Source organism: Melozone crissalis, unplaced genomic scaffold (assembly GCF_028551555.1).
Source record: "Melozone crissalis strain CALT ecotype California unplaced genomic scaffold, PUWL_Pcris_2 ptg000041l_1, whole genome shotgun sequence".
NCBI lineage: Eukaryota > Metazoa > Chordata > Aves > Passeriformes > Passerellidae > Melozone > Melozone crissalis.
This window is the reverse complement of record NW_026535819.1, coordinates 8,121,298-8,148,898: the sequence shown is the minus strand read 5'-3', so window position 1 is coordinate 8,148,898 and position 27,601 is coordinate 8,121,298. Positions and strand designations below refer to the sequence as shown.

Here is a 27,601-nt window from a genome sequence, read left to right as displayed (position 1 = left end):
CATTCCTGTTTTGTGTTAGGCAAGACGTGATGCTGCATGAGATGCTGTTCTGTGTCTGATCTGTCTCAGAAGGCAAAGGATTTTCAAAATCTGAGTGCAGAGGGAAGAATAATTTCTACATCCTTTCTTTCTACATACAGATATTTGTAATTTTCAGAGTATTTACCACTCTCTAGAAATCCAGTTATATGAAATAAGGTTTTTGTCCTCTTCCATAATTAAATGAATCTTTCTTACCCAGGTCTAGGTGTTGGATAATATTTAAAAGAGTCTCTTTAACTCAGCTTCATTGAGGTTTTTAGTTTATGAATGACTACAATCTGCCACCTGTTTTGGGGTAATGCTCTGTGTGCTAAGCTCCCTGGAGGCTGAGTCCAATTCATGCATCTCCAGGGATCACACACTGACCTACCAAAATGTGCAGGTTTGTTTGGAATTTAAGTCTTACTGAGCCTTGAACTGACAGAGGTGAATTTGCAGGATCCCAGGTGGGGACACACTGGGCTGTGAGCCATTAGCTCCATTTTCCTTTCTGCAAGAGGGCAGTGTTAAAATTCACACATCTTTCCAAAGCCCTCTGAGATGCTGGAGTTAAGAAAGACCTTAGGGCTGCAGTCAGGAGTTTGCTGTGGGTCCGAGAAAGTCGTCAGAGGGCTCAGCCAAGCACACCCAGCTGGCAATGAGGGTGAGATAACGTGAGCTGAATGGGGTATTGCTGCTCACAGTGATTATCCACTCACACACTTGCCAGGGGGGAAACTCGAGCGTGTTAAATGGACCTCTGGCTCTCTTCAAAATGTACCACTGCTGTGGTCCCTCCAGATGCTGCTCTTGGTGGCATTCCTGCTGCTCTGTGCCATGTGAGGAGGAGAGAGGGGCTCTGGGATATGGGAGGTGAGGGGGCGGCATGAAAAGTTGGGCATCTGCAGGACAATAACGTTGGATCACAGGAAGGCTGCCAGGAAATCTATTCTGCATCTGGGTTCATTTGGTATGAACAGGAGAATTCCCTGAGCTGTTTATCCTTGACAAAAGAGACACATTTCTAACACTTCATTGAATCACAGACAATCAGAATAACCTTCACAGGTTGCCCTTTTCTCTTTAAATTAGTAGTGATGTCCTGTTTGTCCATGTATGCCCAGTAGTTTATCTTGCTTTTTTTCTCAGTTGCAAACAACTGTGCTGTCCTTTTTTTCCCCTCTGCCTTCTGCATTTCTCTCCTCTCATTACCTTTCTTTATCTTCTTTTCTGTACTTTGCCTTCTCCCTGTCATGCTCGCCTCCCTTTTTGTGTGATTATTTGGGAAGGAAAAGGGAATTTATAGCTCTCACTGGATTCTGTTACCAACTGTTCCACCCGTCTGACCCCTCTGGATCTTGCAGTCCATGATTGCACGCCAAGTTGTAATGTTACCATAGTATTTGGGAACCCAGCAAGCATTGTGGCTTTCATTATTTTTTAGTACTACCTCCCATGTAGTTGAACACAGCCAATGGTGAGAAGAGTAAAAGCACAAGTGCCTGTTGTTCCATCACAATGAGAGCAAAGAGACAGCTCAGACCTGTGCTCCATGTGCCTCCAAAAAAGGGGCCTTGCACAACATGCTAGATCAACCTGTAAATGCCACAGGAGTTGCCCCTGAACAGCACAACTGCTTCTTGGAACAAACAAAGGCTCTTTTCTTGTCTTTGTTAAAGGCAAAAATATTGTATTTTCGAATGAGAGGCAAGGGAATAAGTAGGAGGTGAACTGGAGGCAAAGTGACTCTGTTTATCAGGTAAATTACTGAGTGGAAGAGGTAGAAAATAGCATTGTTTGGCACAGGGTAAAACACTAGAAATAGGAAATGCAGGCCCAGCTGCGCTGGCACAGAGTGTGTTGTGTGGTGTCCAGTCCAGCTGGGCACTTAAACTGGGTTTGTGTCTCGCACCTGGCCAGGAGACACTGGTGTTCTGTTCCTCCTGCCCGTGCTGGCCCTGCCTGTTCTGGTGAAGTAAATAATTGGTTTCCTGGACAGATATGTTCTCCTGCCACCAGCCTGCCTTTAAACTGATGCCAATGAAAACTCATGTTCTCTAACTTCTACTTCTTCTGTGCCCTCTCTTTGATCCCTTCTTCCCTTCCAGGGCACCCTGACGTTGAGCAGCCCTGTAAATCCAGCGTCAGGACGTGGAGTCCCAATTCAGCCGTCAACCAACACACGGTGCCCCCAGCCTGCCCCGAGCCCCAGGGCTGCTACCTGCAGCTGGAATTCCGCTACCCCCTGACTCCAGAGTCCCTCACAGTCTGGGTGACCTTCGTCTCCCCAGACTGGGACTCCAGCGGAGCAGTGAATGACATCAAGCTGCTCACCGTCAGCGGGAAGAACATTTCGCTGGGGCCGCAGAACGTCTTCTGTGACATCCCCCTGACCATAAAGCTGGATGTGGGGCAGGTGGGAGAGGAGGTGTATGGGATCCAGATCTACACCTTGGATGAGCACCTGGAGATTGATGCTGCCATGCTGAGCTCTGTGCCCCACAGCACCCTGTGCTCAGGCTGCAAACCCATCCAGTACAAAGTGGTCCGGGACCCCCCTTTCCAGTCTGGATCTCCAATGGTCATCTCAAACCTCAGCAGGAGATTTGTTGACACGTAAGTAGCTGCTTTCCAGAGAGCTGGATAGATCAAAGCAATGCCCTGTTCTTCTCATCTTTAGGAAGGACGTTGAGATGCTTGAGTGTGTCCAGAGGAAGCAACAAGGCTGGTGAGGGGCTTGGAACACAAGCCCTGTGAGGAACATTTGAGGGAGCTGGGGCTGTTTTTCCTGGAGAAGAAGAGGCTTAGAGGTGACCTTATTGATCTCTACAACTTTCCTGAAAGAAGGTTGTAGACAGGTGGGATTGGTCTCTGACAGAACCAGAGGACAGAGTCTCAGCTACGGCAAGGAAGGTATAGGTTGGATATTAGGAAAAAAATTTTCACTGAAAGAATAATAAAGTACTGGAATGCCCTTCCCAGGGAGGTGGTAGAATCACCATCTCTGGATGTGTTTAAAAAAAGACTGGACATGGCACTTGGTGCTACAGTCTGGTTGAGGTGTTAGGGCATAGCTTGGACTCGATGATCTTAGAGGTGATTCTGTTTGATTCTGTGATCCTTCTAATGTCCAGCACTACAAGTGATGGTTAAGGTGGTGAACTAGATAGATGTGCCAAGAATTACCAAGATAGGATGTCCTCACAGTTTGTCTCTGAAACCAGGAGCATTAAACCCAAATGAGATAGCCTGAAATTTCATGGATAGTCTTTGAGAAATTTCTGGGCTAGCTATACAGAGATGTGTCATTCAGGTTTTCTTTAACTAGAAAGGATAATGCAATCTACCTAAGATATGACAAATTAAATGTTTAAGCTAACCTAGATGAGTACCTCTGGAATAACATGGTCATAATTTCCTTGGCAATCTCTTGAAAGTCATGTATTGGTGGAGAAGGAGAGAGCAAGTCTTTCAGTGCTGGAGCACCAATTAACTGCTCAAGAAAGTGTGCAAAGAAATACGTGTGCATGTTCATGTGTATAGATGTGTTTCACCCACTCAATTTTCTGCTTTCATGGGTCACTAAACATAGTTGTGTTGGTGTGAGATTGTTCTGAAATGGGAAACATGGCAAATGCACCAGTTTGTTGTAGAAGCTGTGTGTCATCCCAGATACAGTTACAGTCATCTAGTAAAAGGATGCATTACTGTTGAGGAAAGTTCAAAATATTTACTAATTTCAAGGAGATCCGTGATCTACCCATAAGCATTTGCCAGAAAGAAAAACATCTTTTGCATAACATGATTCCCTGGAAATGATTCACTCATCTGTGGGAGCAACATGAAGCTCTTTTGAAAAATGAACACCAGATAAAAGGAAACCTGCTAAGAAAACTGCACTCTAATTTAGAAAAGATGATCTAATTAGTACAGCTAATATCAAGGAAGCATACATCATTATGGTCTTCTAAAGCATATTTAAATAGAATAAAAATGATTAATTAACAATTCAGTAATCACAAGCTACCATCCCTTTTCATAGCCCAATTATGCATCTCAGAAGATGCAAATTGTCCCTACAGATTTCAAAATTTAAGGTAACTAACAATAGTGAATCTAAAAACAAAGCCCAGGACATCACTAAGATTACTCATGTGCTGAAAGTTAAGCATGTGCTTAAGTGCTTTCTTGGGTTGTAGCCTTGTTCAAACAATTGCTGGCACTTAGCATGAGATGGATATTGGCATATTGGAAGTGTGGAAAGTGGTGAATTTTCCCAAGATTTTGCTGTGAAAGCATCTTTGCCTGAAACCTAGCCCACTCTCATTGGAAAATGGGACTGGTTTGGTTTGAAATATTTGCATACCTTAGCACAAGTTCCCACAGAAACAGGTCCAGTTTTGACTTCATAACACAATGTGAAAGAAAAAAGAGAAACCCAAAACATAACTTGCATTCTGAATTCTGTTTCTTCATCTTTTATTATGATTTTGTGGGTCATTTCTAGCTTAGAGCTATCTCAAGTGGAGGAATGCTCTAAGAATTAAATCAGTAGCCAGGAATTAATGACAGTTTTCCTGAGAGTCATTGATTAGGTCACATTGGCCAACAGCACTGTCCCTGTCTGTATGTCTCAGGTAGTGACACAGCCAGCTAAAAATCAGACAGAACATTTAATTTAGTCTTTCTGGGCTCCACCTGTGATCAGTGGACAGAAATGGATGCTCCTGGAAGCTGGCACAGCTAACCTCAGAACCAAATCCCTTCCAAACCCTCCAGGCTGGCTGGGCTCACTTCCTCTGTGTCTTACTGGGACAGGAGGGAAAATCCCACCAGTGAGCTCTGGGAAGTGAAGTTTTAGTCATTGGATGAGGAGATATGCAGATTCTTAAGCACTCATAGTTGGGTTTGAGACTGTTTTGGCTGAATGAGGGTGGGCAGGCCCTGGCACAGGGTGCCCAGAGCAGCTGTGGCTGCCCCTGGATCCCTGGCAGTGCCCAAGGCCAGGCTGGATGAGACTTGGAACAGCCTGGGACAGTGGAAGGTGTTCCTGCCCATGGCAGAGGGTTTGCAGCAAGAGGATCTTTAAACCATTCTGTGATTCGAGACTTCTGCATGTGTTTGAACTTTTGAGAAGTGAGATGAAATTTTTATCATATCATCCGGGCACAACGCTGATCTGTATCCCCTGGTGATGGGGAGATCCAGGGGCTGCTGCTGGACCATACCTTGAGACACAACAAACTCCCTGAAACTCTGCATGGGGTTGTGGTTTTCTGGTAGAGGCAAAGGCAATATGAATTTCCATTGGAACCCTGTGCAAAGACTCAACAGAGTCTCTGCACTCCCTAAGCAGGAAGGAAAGGACAAGGGAATTCAGGGACAGAGGCACTGGGCCATGCTCTTATTTATGAATGTGTGTAGAGGTGAATGCTGTCTCCCTCCCCTGTTCACATCTGCCTGTTTACCTCATTCTGCATCACCGGAATTCAGCGTATTTGTGCCGCCAGCCTTTGCAGCCCCTTTATCTCCCTGTGAGCCCCAAGCCAGTTGCCCCTCCTTGGTGCCCTTGCATGTTTTCCATATTAAATAAAACAACACCCCCACATGTTCTGTGGAAGGCTATTTTGAAGGCAGTCACATATCTTTACACTTGCCTCCTCTGACCTTGATCTTTACTTTCCCTTTTTCTCCCAAGGAAAATATTTGCTTCCACTGTTATCTGTAAACAAGATCCTTTCCCCAGGTTTGGCGATGCTGAAAGAAAAATTAATTTCTTTTACCTTCTTCCTGTCAAAGAGAGGAAACTTCCTTTTAAGCTGAGAGGAGAGACAGCCTTTAATGGATAGCCCTTGCCTAGTCAGCAGTGGGTGCTCCAGAGAGGAGAGTAAATAACTATAACAGTGGAAACATTTTATTAAGTAATGCAAAATAATGCCAGACCTTCTGTTCTCAAGCGAAATTTTAATCTCAATTCTTGGCTCAAGTTGAGACTTAAACATTAATTTCTGAGGGACGAGGCCTTATCCAGGACCTTATCCTTGGACCTTACAGAAACCAGGCAAGATACACTCAATTCCACAGTGTGTGATCAGCCAGGATTGCTGGTATCTGGGATACAAAATGAGACTCAGAGCCTAGGAGAAGAGAAGAAACATAAATAAATCAGTGGGGGGAAAAAAAGAGGTCAGGCCAGGTGCAGCAGAGAAGTGCTGAGTCTTCACACCACAGCAACTGATAAGGAAGGAGCCTCATCTGCAAGTCTCAAAGTCTCAGCTCACAATTTAATGCAATGTGTGGGTTGTGCACATGCTCAGAGGCTGTTCTCTGGAAATACTGAGTGACATGGTCACAATGGCAATTGAGGTAGTGGCTTTTCACCATTACTGGAGGTTTTTTGCACTCACATTGTTGTGTTGGAGAGTTTTTGAAGAGCTCAGTGATTTTTTTTTTTTGAGGTCTTTTTGATTTTTAATTTTTTTAAGAGCTCAGTGAGCAGGCAGTGCCCAGAGCTCTCTGGATGGTGTCAGTCCCAGCGCCTGTTCCCCATGGCACTCCCAGCATCCCAGTTTGTGAGCAGTGAGGAGCAGAGTGCTCTTACCAGACCTACGTGCTGACCTCTGGCAGACCAAGCCAAGACACACTGAGGTTGGTTTTGGAAAGTTGTCAGATTAACCGAAAAACTTTCAAAGAGTTGGAAATTTTCCCAAGTTTTCTTCCACAAACTTTGTAAGAAGCCTCAAAGTGTGGTGGACAGCACTGGATCAGGTTGTCTTTGTGGTGTTAACCAGTAGGGTTTTTTCAAGACAAAGGCATTGACTGAAATAACCTGAGAAAGGATCTCAGCACGAGGCCCTGGTACAAGGTTTGGGTTTGCAGAATTGAGCTTCTCTGAGAGGCAAGTTTGCAGTCCTGTGATATGTTATTCTGAGCCATTCCTTCCAGAGCTTTGGTACCGAGCTGACACATTGAGATCCTGCATTCAGACTTCAAAAAAGAATCACTGAGAGAGAAGCTTGCATTTTCTTGTACAGGGAATAGGTTTTTCTTCTCGACTTTCTTCTCAATTTTGGCTATTTTGCACTGACATTCTGTGGCTAAACCTTTTCTGTTGCTTGATAATAGTTGGAGGGGACTGCTCATCATCTTTGTAAACAGCAGTTCTTGTTCAAGTAAGTACAATAATTTAAAATATGCTCTTAGAATCAGGACTTCCATTCAGTGCTGAACTTGTAAAATCCATGTCATTTCTTGGGTTTTAACTCTGTTTTAACACCTCAAGGTGGTGGACTAAGATCTCACTCTGGCTTCTTGGAGTGTTTGCAGAATGACAGAGAAATTGCCACCCTCAGGATGGCAGGTGGCTGGAGGGCTCCTGTGGCACTGTTTGTGGGTCCTTAGTGCTCCATTGCTCATGGGTCCTCAGCAGTTCATGTGCTTTAGCCCTCTACTTCATCCAACACAATAATTTGTTTCCAAATTTGCCTTATTGATGCATATACCATTTGTTACTGGTCCCCAGTTGGAAGGGGCACATAGTCAGTGAAATGGAAAAATTGAGACAAATGGAAAGTGACTTTTTAGTCTGAAGGCTCCTGCAAATATGAACAAGCAGAGAAGCTTGAGAATCAGCAGTAGCTCTTCAAAATGAGCAAGACAAAGGATTTTCTTTTTCCATGGACAAAGCTATTTTGAGCTTTCCTAAGAAGCAAACACCTTTCTGTCCCAGGTTTCTCTTATCCCTGTAATTTCCTTACAGCCACTTATTGGTGTGCCTTTTAGGCCCTGAAGTCAAGAAGAAGAGTGCATTTACCTGACCCTGGCCCTGCTGAATGGACTGGGGAATTATGAATATCACACTGATGATATCTAAACCCAAGTCCCTGCAGAATGCAACACTAAAACTTCACAGCGACATCTGTCCTTATTATGGCATTCCTTCCTTCACCTCAAAGATCTATTTCTCTTTTTTTTTTTTTTTTTTTTCTGAAGGTCTACCAGCCAGAGGAATGTATGATCTAAAGCAGCTAAAATGAATTGCCAAATCTATCTGTCATGAAGATAATTAACACCAAATTTCCACCCAAACAAGATACAGATCACTGGGTGCTCTTTCTCCCAACACCAAAAGCTGAAGCTCATATTCTCACCCATCTTCTGCTCATCCCTCCTCCACAGTTACTATGCCAAACCTCTCTCAATATGACAGGAAATACTGGGGGGTATCTAAGATGGGACTGAAATATTAAGAAAATAGAAACTTTGAATGCCTAGATTTATCTGCAAGGTTGTCCATGTGATGCTGGTGTGCTACACATCTGGATTCTCAGCTGGCTTTAGAACTGTAGATGGCATTCCAGCTGTCCTTGTGCAGGAACACTTACCCAGCTACCCTGGAAAAACCTTGCCTTGATGTGTGCAAGGACCTCCCATGCTTCTTCATCCCCCCTGATGGTTCATAGTTGCCTTGCAATTGAATAAATCATAGAATGATAGAAACATGGAATGGTTTGCATTGAAAGGGACCTTGAAGATCATCTCATTCCAACCCCTGCCATGGGCAGGGACACCTTTCACTAGACCAGGTTTCTCAGAGTTCAATCCAGCCTAAATTTCCAATTAACTGCTCTCTTCACCTCTCACCTGCAATAAAGAGTTTCCAGTTTATTCTGACTATCCTGGTCCTAACAAGTGTAATATTGTCTTATACCAACATACGGACCATTTCAAGACATCCAAACCTGTAAATTATTCATTTCTGCATTATAACTCCATCTTTCTCTGCATTGACTGAGCCTATTTACCAATTCTGTATGTCTCTAGATATTTGAACTTTTGGGTTTCTGATTTTTTTTTTTCTTCAGGAAATGTTTGTTAGCCAGCCTCAAAGTGATAAACTGAATGAAAAAATTCCATTTTCATTCAAATTTATTTTTCTATCCAACCTTTTGGTGCTACTAGATGCAAATGCAAAACACTGTGTCTGTTGTTGAGTCACTGACTATTTAATGCTCACTCTCACATTGCACACTACCAGGGAAATGCTGTTATTGAAAGCATTTTTCACTAGTCTCCAACTAGGAGGTTTCTTTGCCATAATTGCACACTTCTCCATATCTCCATATTATTTTTTCTTTAGTAATAGGTTAGAGGTCCCTGGCTATATCCATAAGACATTTTACAGCTCCTCTCCAGTAGAAACACTTTTACCAAACTTCAGCAGGAACAGATTTACTCTTATTCACACTTTCTTGCTCATTTCTAAAAGCTTCCCTATCATTAGATTTCCACGCTAGCTTTCCATGGACAAAGCTATTTTGAGCTTTCCCAAGAAGCAAACACCTTTCTGTCCCACCAGGTTTCTCTTACCCCTGTAATTTCCACTTTCAGGTTCGAGAACTTGCCTAGTTCTTCATCCAGAGTCTTTTTGTTAAGGAGTGAATGTTTCATTTTTCCCTTGCAGATCCTACTTTCCCAGCAGGAATAGTGACCAGGCACGAAAACCTTGTCAGTGAAGAGTTTGGAGCGTGTTGGAGCTGCCTGTGGTCAGTTTTGGCAAAGTTGTGATGTTTGATATGCAGCTGGTGTAGGACAGTGTAGCATTTTTGGTGATGAGCAAGGGGCTGGCATTGTCCCTGTCATGCTCTGAGGCCATGCCTGGCCCTGGCTGTGTCATCAGCAGCCAGTACAGACTGCTGTTCTTGCTTAATGAACCTGGAAATCCCCCATGATGCAAGAACAGAACAATGCGGGACAATTGCCTGTCCCACACCTTCCCTCCCAGCACCAGGAAACTGCTCATGGGTTCACCTGCCCCTAACAGAGGTGATGTGCTGTGGGAAGGAGACTCCTCCACGCACTGCCAACACCCCCTGGGGAAATTCTTTCCTTTCCCAGCAGTTTCCTCACCTGTGGCTTGCACGGGTCTGGACAGGAGGCACAGGGGTGAGTGATGCTGCTCCCTGTGCCAGGCAGGAGCACACAGCCCTGCTCTGCACTGAGCCAGGAAGAGGAAAAAGATGAAAACTGCCTCTATTCCATCTCCTGTTCCTGCTTCTCTCCTTCGGGTGCCGTGCTGTTAAATCCTGAGGTGGTGGTTGTTATTATTTATAGCTGGGTGTTTCGCAGAGGAAATTCACAGTGTGCCTCCATCCAAAGAGCTCCCAATGCAGTGTTGGGGGCCAATGGTGCTGCTGCTCTCAGGGGTGATGCATCTCCACTTGGCTGATGTGATTTGACAGCTGGAAGCCACATTCTGATGGCTTTCATTCTTCCCTTGCTTTCTTCATTAAAGGTGCCAGGTTATCTTTGCAACAGAAGCAAACCTGCTTCCTGACCTCACACACACAGCAGATAGAGCAATTTTTTCCCTTACCACCCTCTGCCAAATTGCCTTAACCCTGCCCTGGAGAGGAGAAAGAACAATTTGACACTCTTTGCCCGTTCAGGAGGCAGCTTTTCCGCTGAGCCTGTGCAGGGAGGCCGTTTGGTGCCAGCTGTAGTGATAGATTTGTGGTTCCTCGCTGTTGCGGTTTCTTATGTAACGCTGGAACTAAAGCTGGCACTTGACAGAACCTGGAGCTCCTGTTCTGGCTCGGCTGCACATGATGCAAGAATAAAGGTAGTAAGGGTGGGTTGATATCTTTATGGGTTTGTGATCCCAAGACAGGGCACCCCAGAGGAATTTTTCAGGCTGGGTCTATTTTTGAAGGATGGGATTGCTCTAAATGCCCCACAGCCGCCACTCCTAAATAAATTATTTCAGGAAAGAGGGACTGCCCCATCTGGGGAGTGACACTTGGCTTTGTCACCAGCTCTGCTCCAGCCAGGGACTCCCCAAGGACTGCTGCTACACTGGATTCCAAAGTACCAAAGATTCAATTACCACTGAATTCCAAATCTCCAAAGTACCTCTTGGGCAATACACAGAGGCTGTAGAAAAATCAACCTGCAGACTGCAACTTAGCCATGTGCAAGTGTCCCTAAAAAAGTGAACATTAACAGCTGTCCTATTATTATCCAAATAGATACTATTAGAAATTGATATATTTAATCGCTCCCAGCCAGGGTGGAATTTGAACTCATGACCTAGAAGTAGTAGCAGAGTTTTCAGCTGCAGGAGAAAAAAAAAATAAAAATAGAAGGTCAAACAGGACTTTTCCTGCTGGGTAAAATAATTTATTGCAGGTGAAACAGTCTCAGATATGTGGTAAATTAGGCTGTGCATTATCTCATGGATAATAACTTCTCTCTGATGTTTGGCTTCTTGTGTGCATCTTTATTTTGGGCTCTAAATAAGATAAGAAGCACCAGAAATCTCCCAGGAATAACAAATGCATTTTCTTTGCTTGATTGAGGAAATAAATATTGGACAGACATGTGTTATGCAACAATTTAAAAATAACTCTCTTGTAAAACTTGGAGTGAGCCTCAAATACCGCAGAAGTAGCAGAAATGTGTTACCTACCTTTTTATCAGCCAGCCAATACAGCTTTTCTCAGCTACTTTTGCTGAACTATTGGCCTGATCATTTCCTGGGCATTTTATTTTAATATATTTTCATAGGAAAGGCATTCCAAGTCTCTGTTAAATTTGAATCTACATTCAAGCAAGCAAGGGTTTGGAAAGAAAGCTTCAGTGAGATTGAAATACCTGTGCTGTCCTTTATATCTTGTGGGACCTGGTGACACACAAGAGAAAAGTGTGTCCTATGTTGGACAGGACCCTGGGCAATCTGGTCTAGTGGAAGGGTTGAAATAAGATGAGTTTTAAGGTCCCTTCCAACCCAAATTCTGGAATTCCATGACTTTAGATCTATCTCTGCATGGTGGGCACCCATATTGTGATTGTTTCACTCAAACTTCTCTCAGTCTTTCTGGTCAGGATCTCCTTAAATGAATGGTGGCATTGGCCATCTCTGTGCTGATATCCCAATTCCAGCAATTTCCTGGTGCTTTTGTGATAGGAAGAGCAAGGTGGAAAGAAATCTCCTTCTTCTTTTCAAATTGTCCCTCAGAGACTGTGCCTGGAATTTGATACCCCAATTTATCGGTCCCTGAAAGCCCAGTGCAGTAAACCAGATCATTTATTCACAGTGGTACAGCATTTTTTTAAACTGTAAGACCAGTTGCAGATGTAATGACAATAGAGGAAATTAGCTCATGATGGGATTTTAGGAAGAGGCTAGTGGAAGTATGTTCAGTAATGCTCAGTTATTAAACCATTAGAGATCCCACTGGAGACCAGCCAGTAGGATTTCTCATAATCTGCAGTGGTTTACAGCAAAACACAGAACCCCTGAGGAGGGAAATGACAAAATATTCCTCTGGAAGAGTTGCCTCATCTCCTCACCCATGTCTGTGCTCTGCTCTGCTCTTGGTGTGAAAGCACATCCCTGTCTGTAATCCCTCCCTCCTCCACAGCCCTCCTGCCTGGAACCCCCAAAATAGGTCCTGGTGAGGTGGGATGGTGCATGTGAAACCAGAGAACACTGCAAACATCTGTGTTCACTTGAGGCCCAATCTAAGCTCCACTGAAAATGCGCAAAATAACTTCCACTGGCTCCAGGAGCCTCCGGATCAGACACTGCGAGTGTTTGCTCCCATGGCTCTGTTCACCATTCTGGTGGGATTACAGGGAAACAGGAGGGTATTGAGTACTGAAAATCAGCTCTTGGCTCAGGCCTTTTGCAAATAAATCCAAGAACTCAGGTCTGGATTCAGAGAAGGTGAAGAAGATTATTCTGCCAAGCTGACCACCCTAAACTGGGAAGAGATTTCTGCCCAAACTCAATGGAACCGCAGAGGGCTGAGGGCAGCAGCAGAAGTGCTCCCAGTCCCAGAGATGATCCAAAACTTGAGTGGTGATCCAAAATTTGGCTTTTTTTTGGTGATCCAAAGGTTGGCTCCCAGGGTGTGGTGGGCCGGGTAGGGTGTGCATCAGGCATTCTCCTGCAGTGTGTGCAACCAGGCTGGTGCTGTTACAGACACCACGTCACAACTGAGATATGGGTAAGGGTGTCAGGAGCCAGGCAGCGCTCAGGGAGGCATGATGCAACAGGCAGAGCTTCATCAGTGACAGTGATGGCCTTGACAGCAGTTATCCTGTCCCAGCCTGCCTGCTGGCTCTGTTTCTGTTTTCTCTCTGCTGCACTGGGACACCAAACAGTGTCCTCAGGTGGAGGATACTGGCACCATTCCCTCAAAATCAATGGAGAGGTGCTGGCTTCTGCCTGGAAATAGGGTTTTCTGCATTTCATGTCCAGCCTTCTGCCTGGAAATAAGGTTTTCTGCAAGGTAGTGATGGACTGAGAGTTGGTGATCTGAAAGACGGCAACAGAATTGAGAGTCCAAGGTTTTGTCTTACTGTAATGTATTGAGAACTTGGTTGGGGGGAAGAGGAATGTTTGGAAGGTTTTCATCCTGAGTTCTGTGTGTTTCTTTTATATATTGTAGGTTAATAAAGTTTTTTTTCCTTCTATTCCTAAGCTGGATCCTGCTTCGCTCTATTCCTGGTCACATCTCACAGTAGACAGCTTCTGCCTGGAAATAGGTTTTTCTGCATTTCATGTCCAGGTTTCTGCTTGGAAATAGGTTTTTCTGCATTTCATGTCCAAGTTTCTGCTTGGAAATAGGTTTTTCTGCATTTCATGTCCCCAGTCTTTCCTTCCTCACCTAAACCACCCCAGCTTCCCCTCCTGTGGTGGCCACATCTGAGCCTCATGCTGAGAAGTGCTTCCATCTTGTTCAGCAGTGAAGAAGAAAACACAACAGATTTTTTTTCCCCTTCCTTCATTCCCTGCTTCTAATAGCAACCAGGTGCTCTGACAACCTGTGTGCTGCCATGAAATTGCCTGTCTGGTGCAAACACCCGTGTGAGGCCCAGGGCCTTGAGGATTTACTTTATCCCAGGATTTGTAACCTAATCTCAGTGAGATTGTCCATTTATATCAGTCACCTAAAATTCATATTTTTGTTGTTGTTAAACATGAGAGGAGAAAACCATCTCTTGACATTGTTTCTTTTGGTTTTTGGTTTTTTTCAAGAACTATCTTTAAGGCCTTGGCTGCAAACTTTGTTTTTTTACTAAATATGCTACTGTGTTTTCAACTGATAGCAGGGCAAATGCTTGGAGGATTATATCAAAGTCTGCAGGAGTTAATCAGTTGCATTCATATCTATAGGTTTGCTACTTACAAAACTTAACAGTCCTTGCATGAAAAAGAGAGGAGAGCAGTATGTGTAAAAAAAATGTTCAAAATGAAGTGTTTTTAATGTCCTAAACAGGACCTGGGTTTCAGAGCAGAGGTGCTACAGGCAGACATGTAATCCTGCCCCAGGGCATCTTGTGCAGGCATGGAGCTGCTCCGAGCAGCAAATGCACCTCAGAGGGACAGATGAGTAGCCGAATTGCAGTGGTTTAAACCTGCAGTGTTTTGCTGAGTTACAATTTACACCAATGGAAGTGAGAGCAGAGCTGCAGACTAATTGCCTGGTTTGGATTTGTGGTGATTATCAGAGTTGGTGGTGGCTTTGGTTCCTAGAAATATCCCAAGGATCAAAGGATATTTTCCTTTTCTCATACATTGGATCCTTTAACCTGTGACTTCAGTCCCAAACCCATGGGTTATTGCATAAGTGTATAAGGTGGCTGATTTAGGTGTTAGTTAAACTTTCTGACACAGCCAGAAGCAAAAGTTGAGTCTGGGTTTCAGAAAGCACAGAGTCCTGCTGGTACAGAATGTACCCACCCAGTGTCCAGCTCAGATTATCTGTTCAGGCTGTTTGCTGCTCCATGGTTCTTCCTTGGAAACACCCACTTCAGGTTCGAGTTTGGGAGCAGAAATTCACCATACAATCCCCAGTCTCCCATCCAGCCCGAGTGTTCCTTTAGTACTCCAACTACCTTGTTTTGTAAACAAATCCTGTGCTTGTAAACAAATCACAAAAGAGCTGGAGGGCACAGAGCACACCCGTGGCCCCTGTTGGCACTTCTCTCCTCATAGAGAGAGAAAAGCCTCTCCAAGGCTGTTTCCTTGGCATTTGTGTCTTCTGAGTCAGCTCAGTATCTGAGAGAGAGGCAAGAGAGTTGTTTTGAGGCCTTTGCACCTGCCATGTTGCTGTGCTTATCCAAACAGGGAGAGCTTGGGCCACAGCTGAAATAACAGCCCGGCGCAATTCGGAATTTTTGACGTCCTTCTTGTGTTTACAGCATCCCACCCCTCCTCTCTCCAACTGCAGAGCCAGGCAGGAATTCTCTTCATTATCTTCTGCCGTGCTTCTCATGCCATTTTTATTAAAAAAAGGCAGAGCAAGGGGGAGCATATGTGTGAGAGGAGACAAGAAGAGGAAAACAGTTGTATTTGTGCAGTCAATGGCAATGAGGGGGAAAGGATGGAAGTTGGGGAGCTGATTTGTTTGGGTTGTCCTAAAGTGACCTCACCCCTTGGCTTACTCTATCAGCTGCTTTTGGAGCACCTGAGGATAGTGAAACTTGTGAACACCATGGTGTTTGTGGATATTTGGGGTAATTCATGACCTCTGGAACTGGCACTTTTGGAGGCTGTGAGCAGCATGTGGGGACAGACTGGACAGCTCCAGGGCAAGAGATGGTGTAGACCTTCAGCTCTTCTGTTTGTGGTTGTAACCCAGTCCACCCTGGCAGCTGATCTAAAGCATTGCAAAGAGGGAAGATGTGGGGTTGATGCTGTTTGCTGCCAGCAGATTTCCTGTTTTGCTCAGCAAGGCTTCCTTGCTAGAGGAGAAGAGCAAAGGTGACAGTGTGAGAGGGAAACAGGGCTGTCACCAGCAGAACAGGGCTCATTCTGGGCTGCAGAGAGGTGGCAAGGAAGTGTCATCTTTTGTCGCAAGTGTTTGGTGGCTGTTTAAGGTCAAAGACAGATGGGTCCTTCATATGAGGACACTTCAGGTGTAGAATTTTCCTGTTTCACACAACACTGGCTGGGACAGCTGTAATTTAATTGGGGATGCTCAAGTCTGTGTCATCTTGTCCTTAAATAAGAGGAACACTGTCTGCTTTCATTGCTGTCTGACCATTTGTCTTTTCATAGGGCAGAAGCTGGGCTCAGCCTTAAGGATATTTTCAATTCTGTTGGAAACAAGTCTTTGCTGTATAAGAAACCTCCTGCCATTATTTGTAGTAGGAAAAACATACATGCCATGGCAGTAGGAAAAGAGGCATAGGATGTTTGCTTTCCCTCAATGCTTTCACTGCATCTCAGGTGTGTCCTCAGATGCTGAAACCCTACAGCATGCATAGGGCAGATGTGGTTGGGGCAGGAACCCAAGAGCATGATTGTTTCTTCTGTAAATTCAATAATTCTTTAAACCCACCTTGGTCTGAGTAAAAAACAATTTCCCACAGGTATAACTTTTCCCATTAAGTTTTCCAGGAACACCCAAACTGAGAGCAGAGGTCCCTCGCCTGGGGGAGAGAAAGAGAGCAAGATTAACTCCACTGCCCAGCCTCCCCAGTAAAAACAGGAAAAGAATTAGAGGGTTCCATATTCCTGACCCTGCATCACTTGCCACAACAGACAGGAAAGTTGCCCTGGTGGTATTTCACACGGCACATCCTAATTCCCCCTCTAAGCCGAGGGCTTGAGTCATTGCTTTTTAATAAGGCTGCCTCCCCACAGGCGGAAGCTGCAGCGATCAATGAGGCTTACTCAGTTCTAGAGGAGGTCATAAAAAGACCATAGATATACATTTGAAGAGTGTTTGTTCTCATCCTTGATGTTAAAGATGTTTTTCTTCTCTCTCACTTCCTTAAGTTGCATCTCACAGAGCCACTGGGCACCAGGTCCTGCCCAGCAGCAAAGTGGAAAGTGTCTCTTGTTGCTGTCACTGTGTCACCAGCTCCCAGGGCATGTGGGAGAGTAAATAAATGGTCAATAATCACACTTTTATCACCACTTGGAGCACAGCTTGTCTTGCTGACATCTCCAGATACAGTCTGTGTAGGGGGACACCGTATGGGTAAATGAAGGTGATATAGAATGTAATCTTATCCCCCAACGAGTTGCAGCTGGACCCTGTTACTAAAGGTTAGGAGCAGGCTGGATGATAACAGGCAACACCTGTAGCCAATAGGAACTAGTGACATAAAAGAGTGGATTGGAGAAGTTGGAGGAGTCAGATATCTGTTGCAAGGACTGGGAGCAGCCAGTGCTCAGAGGAGCTGCCTGTCAGAAACAATGAGAAGGTATGAAACTCTGACGACATGGAACCCTTGCACCATAATGATAAAAGAACTCTTGATATATAAGACAATATATAATGATAATAGAGCTGTTGTAATATATAAGACAACAAGTCTGAACTATCAGCCTTGGTGTCCTATAGCTATAGAGAGGAAATAAACCCCCTGTTCTTGCATTGCTCCCTTCCTCACTATGGGACTGGATTACTGCCTGGGGTATTGCACATATCATCCCTTTAGCAGCTATATTTCTCCAAAATGTGGGCACTGTGAAGGAATGCTGAAGCTCCCAGTTGCTGCCAATATGGCACATTTAGCAGTTCAGGAGGATATAAGTATCTCACGTTCCAGTTGTTGAATCGTGAAATGCCACGCACATCTCAGTGCGCTTTTTGTCACACCTTGTGTCGGGCCAGGGTTAGCTGAAAGCATGATGGCTTCAGTTTTGAGTTTCTGAGGTGTTTTTTTGATGTTCCAGTGCAGCCACATCTCCAGCTCTGCCTGTGTGGTGCTGAAGAGCCCCTCTGGAGCAGACATCCCATTTGTGAGCTCCTCTGGGCACAGCTGGTTTGTTGATGCTGCCCTGGATGTCACAACCTGGGGCTCCCTTGCTGTTCCCTAGGGCAGGGAAGACTGTGAAGCTTCAGGGTGCTCAGAAGGGGACTTGGGATGTGAATGAGGAGGATTGACCCCTCTGGAGACCTGCCATTGCTCTACAGGGACCATGTCTCCAGGCATTTGTCTTCCCTTTCTTTGTATTATAACCTAAGACAAGGATATTGGGGTATCATGAGCATAAATAACTTAATAGCTCTTATTTTCTACCCAAACTGCAGAAGAATAAGGGGAACCAGACTGTGCAAATAATATGTAAGAAATTTTGTTCACCTTCTTTTTGGAGAATAAATGGGTTTGGTTAGAGGTTTTTTTGTGTCACTAAATTTGAAGGGCATTTGCCTGTCACAATACAAAATTCCAAGAGCATTTCATCCTTTAGCAAGTTGTAGTTGGATATCTCCCCTCCCTGATGTGCAGCAGGTGACAGGGTTAGAGCACAGCCCAGTGCCACAAAGCCAGCAGCCAGTGTACTCCATACAGAGTTTTCCATGGTTAATCCATACAATTAAATAGGTCAGAGTTCTCCCCACCTAATAACTTTCATTTCCAATTTTCTGTCTCATTCACTCATGTACACATTCATCTCCAGCCACCTCATAATTCATAAACACCATGTTCTCTTTTGTGCTTGATTTGAATCCAGGCTTTCCTCCACTGTATTCTGCAAACTTCCAAACAAGTGTGAGCTTTTCCTGTTGTCCCTTTGCTTGCATGTGCACACAAATATTTCCCTCCAGTAAAACCCATGTGCAAGGCACACTCCCTGCTCTTAGCCTGCCTCATCACCTGGAGGTATTGGTGGAAATGACACCAAAAATCAGATTCTGCAAACTGCTATTTTACACTCAGAACCACAATCTCAGTGCATCAGAAAGCAGCGTGGCCTTATTTATTTTGCGGCTGCCCCAACTGTTCATTTGTTACCATTTTCAAAAATTGAATTTTTATATTTTTTTGTGGTTAGCAGATCCCCAGTGACAAAATCCACATTTCTGCAAGTGTACTTGTTAATCTTAAATATTTTACAAATGGTTTTGAGACAGAACTTGAGAAATAACTACTCTTTAATAATCAAAGCTTGGCTGTGCTTTGATTTCATCAGTATATATGAAAACCTCCCATCTTGGTAAGTGGATTTATCTGGGAGTGAAATCTAGAGGAAAACCCTCATTATTTTACTACAGTGTGTGTTTGGCCACTTTACTCACTTCCTATAATTTTTTTTCCCCTCCCAGAAAAACAGTTGCTTTAAACAAGCCCCAAGGGGCAGAAGTTTGAAACTTTTCACTTTGATTGAATAAACAGTCTTGCCAATATCTGGGTAGGCATCTCCCCAGCCTGTAGGTGAATTAAGATACTGTTTGTGCTGCATGAACTCTCAAATTTAGCTAATAGGAGCCACGGACTGTTGCTGACAGGAATCAGGTTCAGAAGGAATGAGAAAGCCAGTTCTGTTTTCCTTCCAGTGAGTTGCAATCCCATTCCATTGCCATGTGCAGTAACAAAGAGTCAGGTCCCAGTGCTCTTGGCGTGCAATTCATTCAATGCCAGTTTCTTTTGGAGGCACAGTACCCATGAGAAACAGCTTTGTTGTAAAATATAATGTGGGATATTGGAATTTAAGTCATGCTTGTTAATTTAATGAATGTTGTAAGGAGATACTTATTTCATGAACCTGAAGATTTCAGTAACTCATTGATATCCACTTCAATGGCTTTGCTGCTCTGCGTAGTAGATTTATCTCCTCGTAGTACACACTTCATTAGTAGATGCTTTTTGACCAAGTTCCTGTGACAAAAAGCCATGTATATTGCTGTCAGTAATTGGGGCAATGTGAGCTCAGTGAGCAGAGGACTGGCAGGCCTGGGGAAGAGCTGGGTTGCCTTTCCTGCTCTGCAATTAACCTGATTGATGACTTTGAGCAAATCATTTTGCCTTGGCCACTCCATGGCTTTACAAATCTGCACAATGAGGACAACAAATGAGTTTCTTTGGGGAAGGTTTTGAGTTTTGGTACTGTAAAATACATTGTGAAAGAGCTAAACATTTTTATTAGGATTATATTATTCCCATATTACATATGAAAAATATTATTCCTCATTCACAGATGCACAGGTTTTAGGTAATTATGGCTTTGCATAAATATGTAATAATTTGGTAATTCTTTCTGTGAATATTTCAGTGCTAATACCCTGATCCTGTGCTGTGGTGTGGATCCTATTTTTTGCTCTGGAAGAAACCAAGTATTTAACTCTTCTGTTTTAATGCTCATATGTGATGTGGATAACTTATTTGTCCATCACTGAAACATCCTCAGCTTACACTAATCCAGGCTCCAGGTGCCGTTAGATTGAGCTCAAGGCTGCTCAGGAAATAATGAGTATTTATAATAATAATGAAGAACAGGGTATTTTAAATTCCTTAAATGAACAGACTTGCTGGTAGTGTTGTCCTTGATGTGGAACAGAAGTGCCCAAGGCTGAACACAGTGAGGCACAGGGCTGGTTCCTCAGGTGTTGAAGTACTGTTAGGGATGCTCTCAGTGTTTCCCAGTGCTCATGGTGAGGGTCGGCACTGCCATGGTGTCACTGGCGGAGATGTAAGCACCACCTCACCAAAATGCAAGGTTTTCATCAGGAAATGGTTTAGCTGTCCGGTGGTCAAGAACTGCATCTATTTCAGAGTCGTGCAAAAATCAAGCAACCAACAATAGACAAAGGTAATGCTGATAGTGCTCACAAAAAAAGACACCCAACCAAAAATTAATCCAATCAAACCAAGGTAGGACCTCTGGGAGGAGCCGGTTGAACTGCACCTTGCTTTTTTGGCAGCCAAACCCCTCTCCAGTCCCTCTTTCTCTGCCCTTTGCTGCTGCCTTTGCTGTGTGAATGACTGCCTCTCCTTTTGTCTGGCAGGGAGCTGAGCGACGGGAGCACGTACAGATACCAGGTGGTCGTGGTGTCCGGGATGGAGGAGAGCGAGCCGTCCCCTGCCCTCGTGTACATCTCTGGGAGTGGATACTGTGGAGATGGGATTATCCAAATGTAAGTCTGCAGCGAGCAAACAGATAAATCTGGGCACATCTCCTCAGCTAGAGTCTGAGGCTAGGAAGGAATTGATGACCTCTGGTGTCTCCTTAGGTTAGACTGGCTCTCATCTGTAGATAATGACTCACGTGCTTGATGATTACCGGGATGATGACATTTAATTGTACCATGGGCCCTTCTCTCCTGGCACCAGGAGATACAGACAGAGATACAGATAATGGAGTCCAGACAGCAGGATCGATAGGCAAGGACGCTCTGTGCTGTTTATGCTGTTTGCCTGTGTATCTGTATCTTTATACATGGATGTGACATTTCCTGGAGCTGGAAAAACTCACACAGCCTTCAGTGCTGTCCCATGTGTGTGGCAGCTGGGTAAAACCCTGCCACGTGTTGGGGCCAAGGTCCTGGTGCTGCCCCTTGTTTGACTGACCACCAGAGCTGGGATGCATTTGGAAGTGATAGATTTGGCCTCGGAGGAATTGCATGTTCTCAATCAGCTCCCCTCTCTCACCAGTCCCCAGGCCACTGAAAATGTAAAACAATCCTTCTCGACTATGTTAGAGTTTATTCCTTTACTATGTTGGCCCTTAAGGCTGATGCTTCAAAGCTTCCTGGCATTAGGTAATTTAATTATTTAAACTATGGAAGTAACAACAAGCAAGTGCTTAATCCAGCCAGTATTATTTGCTTGAAATAATGCTGATCAGCGATCACACAGCACAACTCTGTCAGATGATATACCTGGCAGCAAATATTTGCAGGAAGAGGCCCAACAGGCAAGGAAAGCAAAGAAAACAATCAAACAACAAATGAATCCAGGGCAATCCTGGAAAGAGAGGTGGAGAAAGACAGATTAATTTTGCTTTACATAACTTTTCTGCTACTGTTATGTTTGCACATTCCTCAAACATCACTTGTGGCTTTGCAGCAAGTGTCAAACAATAGCTGAGCTGCCTCAGGAGCGAGCAGGAACCAGACTGTGTCACAGCTTGGTTGGTTGTGGCCCCACTTGCAGCTGTGGCAGCCCCTTTCTCATCTGGTTCCCACTCTTGTCCCCAGCCATGCGGGTTGGCACGAGGCAGGGCTCCAGCCCCAACACCCCTTGCTCCCTGTTGACTGCTCTCCTCTGAGTGCTGCCACCTGGAATAGCCACACTCCAGGCTTTATGCCTTGTTATTCCCATGCTGGGGCCACAGTCTGGCCCTTCCAGATTTAACACAAAGAGCTTCAGGGATTCCTGATCTGTTTTTCCCCACCTGCTGAGCTACAGCCACACCAGCCATGAAGGAAGTTGCTCATATCCTCATCAGAGGACAGCAAGTGGGATCCACATGTGCAGGGCAAGCCTGTGAACCGGGAATGATGAAAAGGAGGAAGCCAGGAGGCTCCCTTAAGGGAGAGGTATTTTGAGGGTGGGCACACAAAGCTGCTGTAACAGATATTGGGGCTTTGGTGTTCTTCAGTGGGGTTACACCGTCAGGTTGATGCTACTTTGCCAGCTGACTGCTTTTTGCCTGCAGAGAGCTGGGGGAAGAATGTGATGACATGAACAAGATAAACGGCGATGGCTGTTCCCTGTTCTGCCTGCAGGAGCTGTCCTTTAATTGCATCGGTAAGTCTGGCCCAGAGCCCTCAGACCCACGGTGGGCAGCAACCCAGTGCACAGTGCGAGGGAAAAACCAGCAGTGCTCCCAGCATTTCCAGCTGAAGAGTTGTCATGGGAGAGAGAAAAAAGGTGGAATTTGTAGGTTTGAAAGGTGAACATATCTTCCCGGCTTCTGGTCATTTTGATGGGAAATTGGTTCTGCTGGCTTTGAAACAGCCCAGGACTTAGGGCTAAGTCAGCCATTGTGGGACTGATCCAAAGCCCATTGAAGTCAGTGGGTGGTTTTCCACTGGCTTCAATAGGCTTTAGATGTGACTACGTGAGAAGACATGAACTGATTTTTTTTCTGGTAAACAGGAGGAGGAGTGAAAGGGGAAGGGACTGAGACCAGAAGCAAGTCCAGCTGAGGTCACACCTCCTTTGAGTTGCAAATCAATATCTGAGGATCAAAGGTCTGGCTAATCCCCTTTTTCAGAGGTGAAAACTACTTAATCAGATTTCATTTGCAAGCCTGGTTTGCTCTGATTAGCAAAACCTGTAAGCACAATGGCCGGAAGATGCTCGAGCTATCGGGGCTGCAGTTTCGAGCTTTACATATTTATTAAACTCTCTAGGAATGCTGGGGACGGAGAAGGGAAATGGAGACCAATTTACACTGCACGTTCTGTGGACTAGCCCCACGTTGTGGGGTTGCTTTTTCCACCCAGGGGTCTGTGAGGTCTGGGAAAGAAGAAAACATGCAGAGCTTCAGGAACCAAAGTTAATGTTTATAATGGGTCGGCTTTTTCTCGAGGCATTTTATGAGATTCCTTATCTGGACTGCCCAAGCAAACACCCAGCCCCATGTAGTGATCCCATGCCTTCAGCTCAGGGCATCAGTCCTCAGCAGATGCTGTAACGTTTGCAAGTTTGAAATTTGCTCTTTTTGGCAATTTGACCATTATCTCTTGTGCCTGTAGAATGGACCTCACAGGCACCATGTTTCCCTTGAGTGGTAAGCTGGAGACTGCTTGGCTCATCACAACAACTACATTTTTACTTCAGCTTCCCACACTGTGAGTGAGACTTGAGGCCTGATTTGGTGATGTACTTATTTACATATGTAAATAGTTGTATTGAAACCAGGGATATTTATGGTCGAGACTAATTGCGACAACTGGTGGTCTTGAAGTTACATTTGTGTTTTAAGTAACTTGCTGTCTTAGAGCCCCAAGCACTGCAAGATTTTAGTCATAATATTTTGAAAGTGGGATAAACACTTACGCAAATGTTTTGGGTTCCCCAGACATCAGGCATGGTGTGAGGCCGGTTCCAGCAAGGCTTTGGGCTGGTGCTGGGTGGTTGTGTCTGTACCCTGCTCCACAGCAGGCCTCAATTCCTTGGTCCAGGTCTGTGCTTTGACCACATCTTAATGTTTTATTAGGATATGACCCAGGTCATTCCCCTGTGCCCATCAGTTTTCCAGAAAACCAGGTGATGTGGGCTGGGTGGGAGATGCAAATGCTCCAAATTAGTCCATGGACCAGAGTATGAGTGGGGCGTCCCAAGCCTTGGACCACACAGTGGTGTCCTAGGGGTATGCAACACTCTGATTTATGCCTTTTTATATAAAATCATGGAATTGGTTATGTTGGGAAAACCTTTAATGGAGTCCAGTTGTATCATCCATCCACCATCATCCAACCATTCATCCCCCATCCAACTCCAGGAGCAGCAACAGGGCTTCCCGAGAGTGTGGGACAGAGCTGTCTGACTAGAAAATGAAGCAACTAAAACATAGAGATTTTTCTACTCCATGACAGAGGAAGTGGGTTTTCAGATTTGCTTGTGTTGGATAGGAGAGGGGAATTCCAGGGGCAAAAAAAAGTTGTTTGTTTGTCACGGGCTTTGGAAGGTTGTGGTTTGCACAGATCCTGGATTACAAAACAAATGATATCAAATTCCTTGTGAAATATTGAATATAGGGACTCAGATGAATCAAATTAGCTGAATCAAGGGGAAGGTGCAGGAACAGAGACCTTAAAAATGTTTGGTTGTGTGACTTTATGGTTGTGCTGTGGTGGTGATGGGCTCGGTGTTTCTGCAGGGTCTGTGAGGGCAGCCCCACTGCTGTTTTCAGGCAAACACTGCCTTCAGGTCTATAGGACAGGTTCAGAAGAGCTAATACCTGTGAAACTCATCCTGTTGGCTCTTGTGGTAGCTGGACCACCATGAATTATGACCCCAAGAGCTAAGGAGACACCACCAGTTTGTCTTTCAGACAAATGAACACTGCTGATTTATATTCTGCTTGGTATATCAAGCATTAAAATCTCACCAGAAAATATAAAGATGTTGGGGAAGTGACTGGCTGTGCATATTACATAATAAATAATAGTAAAAAAGAGCAGAAATTCAGCATTCTCCACAATCTAACAATATCACACCTAATCCTCTGCCTTAAGCTGAACAAAAGTCTTCTTTGATATTGGTGGGGTGTTTTCCTGGAAAATACAGAATTCTTGGGTGCCCAAGAATTCTCCTGTGTTTCAGGAGCACAGAAAAATAAGTGTAATTTATTTCCATGTTTACAAGGCTAACACATGTTATAATCCTGTAGAACAACAAGCAGTTATTTCAGAGAGTGTTATTTTTTCAGTGATGTTCTTGTTGTATTATGTAGCTCTTCAGAGCCCCGGGAATCACTCCCCTTCACCAAAGAATTCAGTGAGCCTCAAACACATGTTCAGAGGCTTTGTTGAATCGGGGGCCTCAGGGTTTGATCTTGCAAATGCTTTCTTCCAGGCATGTTTCTGAACTACCACAAGGCATTCTTTAGACTTCAGCAAATCTAACCACAACAGTGAATGCAATGCTTGTCACAAATTGTCTGCAGGATTGGGTCCCACGTGGCTGGAAAGAACTGCTAAACATTTTGTTTGCCAAAGACGGGGCTGAAGGGGCGTCGTGGGCGGGTTCCAGAGGAGGAGGTTTGATAGCAAAGCCCAAGTGGGCTCCTGCCTCCTAAAGCAGAGACCACGCAAGGCACCTCGCTTGGTAGGAGAAAAATACAACAGAGCCCGCAAGCACCACCAGGCTTTAGATTCAGAGCCATGAATCACAGAATAATTTAGGTTCAGAGGAGTCTCTGGAGGTCTCTGGTCCAAGGAGGGCCAACTTCAAAGTTAGAGCCAGCTTCAAAGTTGGAGCATGTTGCTCAGGGTCATGTTCAGCTGCGTTCTGGATATTTCCAGGGATGGAGGCAGCCTGTTTGCAGGTGTCCCTTTGCCTCTCTCACTCCCTTTGCCTTTTAGGATCATGGGGTTTATGGGCTTTTTTAATTGGCCCAACTTTCCTTTGACTAAATGGCACAAGGCTCTCAAGACACTTTGCACTAGTGCCTGTAATAAAATTACACTTCTTTTTTTTTTTTTTTCTTTTTGTCTTGCTTTTGTTTTTCCTCCTTCTTTCCTCTCTAATCAGATAACAGTGGATCAATCTGCTCTGCCCGGGAGGAGGGGCGCGGGGGAAGGAAGGAGGGAGGCAGGGGAGAAAACTGTGTGGTCTCACTGTCAGGCTGTCCTGGCCTTCTCCAAGCACAAAGCCGAGCAACAGAAAGCAGAAAAGATTAATAGCATTTTCTTCCTGCAACATGCTGAAGAGCGACAGTGAGATTAATTAATTAATTAATGGAAGCATCTGGCAGTGCTCCTTTTTCTAAGTTCTGCAGCACTCTCGCCCTTCCCCATCGTCAAATTTATCATCTCTACCTTTTCTCCCCCCTCCCACAGCCGCTTCCTGTAGCGGATTTTGCCTATTTTTTATCTTTTCCACACAGAAATTTGGTCCCACGGGGAAAGTTTCACTTTGCCCTTTGATGGGCAGGAGACAGGTGATTCCAAGCCATGTCAGTGTGACTGATGCACCCCTCTCCCACCCCCGGGCCGCTTTCCTTTCACCTTGCCCTGATCACTCGGAGGATAACAGATTTTTGCGGTTACCGCGGATCTCAGCCAAGTTCAACCCGACGTGTCCTGTGTGAAACAGACCCCATTTGTGAGAGTTATGATTCACAATGGTGGGAACCCAGGCCTCAGCGCTTGATCCATTCCCAGAGGAGTGCTGAGAAATGGGTGTCTGAGGCACAGCTGAGCACCTTGTCCTTGGCGTGCACTCTCCCACACGCCAGCGCTGCACACCCAGATAGATGTGGGACATTGAAAAAGAGCCCGGCTTTCATTTGCATTCCTTTTGTGGAGTGGGATGTGCATTATGCATTGATTTAGCTCACCAGTGCTGAAGAAAGAGAAGGATATAATAAAAAAGATGCAGAGATCAATAAAAAAGGGAGGGAGGGGGAGAGAAAGTAATATGAAAAGAGATGAGTAAAGACTGATAGACACATTGAAACACAGCTGGGAAGTAGCTCCAGAACTTCTATCTCCCCTTAAGTTTGCCAGGTAATTTATAGGGGTTTCAGCCACATCTTATTGGTGCTATTATTGCTATACTTTATCTCCTTTGCTTATAAGGGACTCTTGGCTAAAGCCTTTTTACAGCAAAACAGGGCAGAGCTTCCACTGAATTCCAGATGGGAGTGGTCACCCTGAAGAATGGGAATGTTTCAGGTTAGACACACATCTCAGTGGTGTGTGGGATCAGGGCCTCGGGGATATAAAATACAAAGAAAAGACACAGAGCAGAGGCAAAGAGAAAATAAATATATCTAGCTCTTGAATTTACCACCAATTTCTGGCATGCTTGAAACATTAGTCACCAGTGGTTGCTCGGGGAGAAGTATGATTTTAATTTGACAATGATCCTTAAACACCTTTTCTTTTGCTCCTGCTTGGTCCCAAATGTTTTTCTGCTACCTTACAAATCTGGATCTGTCTTCCTCCTCCTCAGAGGCCTCTCCCTCCAGCTGTGAGCCTTACCTTTGTGGGAGCTCTATCCTTTACCTCTCCCATTATCCATAAATTAAGCATAGCACTTTCCCCTAATCTTATTGTTTGGCGGGCTGCATTGCATTCAGGGAAATGATTAATATTCATGAGCTTGCTATCTCTGTTTGGTGCATAATCCTCTGGGGAAATTGCAGTGTTAAATG

The 27,601-nt window shown here is 44.8% G+C and overlaps 1 protein-coding gene across 1 annotated transcript in view; it reads left to right on the top strand.

The window, feature by feature from the left end:
• PAPPA (pappalysin 1) overlaps positions 1-27,601 on the top strand; it is a 174,548-nt gene that overhangs the window by 69,926 nt on the left and 77,021 nt on the right. The window contains exons 7-9 of the mRNA XM_054283889.1: positions 2,130-2,637; positions 20,775-20,903; positions 22,427-22,518. Of these exons, the coding sequence (XP_054139864.1) occupies positions 2,130-2,637; positions 20,775-20,903; positions 22,427-22,518 (729 nt within the window). The remainder of the gene's footprint in view (positions 1-2,129; positions 2,638-20,774; positions 20,904-22,426; positions 22,519-27,601) is intronic.